The sequence below is a fragment of the Trichinella spiralis genome (assembly GCF_000181795.1).
Source record: "Trichinella spiralis strain ISS 195 chromosome Unknown Scfld3455, whole genome shotgun sequence".
Taxonomy (NCBI): domain Eukaryota; kingdom Metazoa; phylum Nematoda; class Enoplea; order Trichinellida; family Trichinellidae; genus Trichinella; species Trichinella spiralis.
The window spans coordinates 1-1,951 of record NW_003530394.1 but is presented as its reverse complement, the minus strand read 5'-3'; the positions used below and the strand labels follow the sequence as shown (position 1 = coordinate 1,951).

The 1,951-nt window shown below is 36.3% G+C and overlaps 1 protein-coding gene across 1 annotated transcript; it reads right to left on the bottom strand.

The window, feature by feature from the left end:
* Positions 1-21: 21 nt before the first annotated feature.
* Tsp_13310 (putative midasin) lies at positions 22-1,848 on the bottom strand. The gene is made up of 9 exons (XM_003367917.1): positions 1,796-1,848; positions 1,539-1,661; positions 1,337-1,412; positions 1,120-1,274; positions 929-1,048; positions 692-870; positions 531-622; positions 184-461; positions 22-70 (listed from the first exon to the last, which is right to left on the bottom strand). Exons 1-9 carry the CDS (start codon positions 1,846-1,848, stop codon positions 22-24), a joined length of 1,125 nt encoding a protein of 374 aa, XP_003367965.1.
* Between the last annotated feature and the right edge of the window lie 103 nt (positions 1,849-1,951).

Sequence of the window (1,951 nt, the reverse complement as noted above, 5' to 3'; positions counted from 1 at the left end):
CGAAACCAGGTCTCGCAAACATTATATATCCTTCTCGTCCTGCGAACATGCTGCAACTTGATCGATTAGCCTTGAAGTGAAAAATAAAGACAAAAATTATTATTAATCACCAAATAACAATTCATATGTAATTTTATTCTTTTTTAAATTGTAAATAAAACGCAACTCAATTTGAATATTAACAATTTTGTACGTACTTGCAACTCTCTCATCACTGCCACCATTTTGCTCGCGTAAGACAACGGCAAACCACATCGCATTTGCAATATTGTTTCAATTTCATTATAGGGCAGTTCACCGAAATTCATTTGAACAAATCGATTACGAAATGCCCTGGACAAACTTTTCCTTCCTCCGTACAAGCCAGGGGGATTTTGCGTGGCAAAGATCTGAAAGTTGGGATGCGCTTTAACAACTTCCTGCGTTTCCATGATGAACAATTCGCGATTGTCGTCCAAAACCTGAATTATATTAACAATTAAAAAATTAAAACAAAAAAAGACAAAAGAAAATGACAAAATTCAACCTACCCGATTCAAAGATTCCAATACATCCGAATCAGCCAAATTTAGTTCATCCAAAATTATCCAATGTCCATTTCGCATCGCCTTGACCAAAGGTCCTGAAAAATAATTTCATATATATTTTACTCTCTCTCTCTCTCTCTCTTATTTCCATCAAAAATAATAACCTTCGACGAACACCAGTTGTCCAGATGCATTATTTACATAACTGCCCACGTAATCTTGGATATCCGTATTTTGGTGATTGTTAATGCGCATGCATACATTTCCAGTGCAATTTGCCAAATAGCTGATTAAACTCGTCTTACCAACCGAAGTTTCGCCTTGCAATAAAACAGGATACTTCCTAAAATAATACGAAAAATATATACATATATCAATGAAACAGCTTGAAAGCACAATACCTAGAACTGACTACACGACACAAATCTTCCAAGTTTCTCTTTACCGTATCCGTCAGTACATAAGACGAATCAACGTTCACTTCTGCACTGCCACGAACAAGTTGATAGCCACAAATCGCACTGCAATTTACACAATCGACATCATTGTGAATAAATAATTTTGTAAAGGAAAACAATATATTCAACATTACACGCAACGTGAATCACTAATTACGCTACATCTGGACAGCAACGATTTCAAATCAGGTATTGAACTGCATTTACGAACGGTATATTCAAATATCATTTTCTTCACTGTTTCATATGAACTCGCGTCCAATTCTGTCAAGAAACTCAAACAAAATGCCTAAAAATATAACAAAAAACTCAAAAAATATGAATTAATAAAAATAAATAAAAACTACCCACCTCGTATAAAGAGCGCCAAGTGTAATGAAAGCGATTTTCACTCGCATCCATTAACGCTCTACAGTAAGTTCTCAAACTGAAAGAAAAAAATCAAATCAAGTTATATCGTATATTAAAATGAAATGCTCACGTGTAGCATGGACTAGCAGATTGAAAACCGGAAGAAAGACCACTGCTGACTGATTTAATTTGAACAAAAAACTTCACCAAAGATTCGATAACGTTAACAGTGATGGACCAGTGCTTATTTCTGTCCAAATATGCTTTCGTCAGCATACGCAGGTCTTCCAAACTGTCCAACTCGTCGACGAACACCTCGGTAAATCTAAAATTAATAATCACGGGGCAATTATTTTATTCATATTTGGTCACAACTGCAAAATTAAAAATGGAACAAACGAACACTCGATATAACAGAATAGAATAAATAAATCGAACGCTTCACTACAACGCACCTACTGCGCAAGCCTGGAATAAGCTCCCGCTTGCCAACATCCGTCCGCCGGATTCATGCAGCAATAAGTCGAAAATTTTCATGCACGGGGATCATTTCCTTCTGACTCGGGATCCAGCAACACTTGGATCGCAGCTCGACAATCCAAACAAAAAGTGCAA

What these genes read in the sequence shown, in the direction of transcription:
- Tsp_13310 (XM_003367917.1), bottom strand. Translation starts at nt 1,848, where the DNA reads ATGAATCCGGCGGACGGATGTTGGCAAGCGGGAGCTTATTCCAGGCTT. An exon ending in GTTATCGAATCTTTGGTGAA is followed by an intron (nt 1,413 to 1,538) that starts GTTTTTTGTTCA and finishes TTTTTCTTTCAG; the next exon opens with TTTGAGAACTTACTGTAGAG. An exon ending in TATTGGAATCTTTGAATCGG is followed by an intron (nt 462 to 530) that starts GTAGGTTGAATT and finishes AATATAATTCAG; the next exon opens with GTTTTGGACGACAATCGCGA.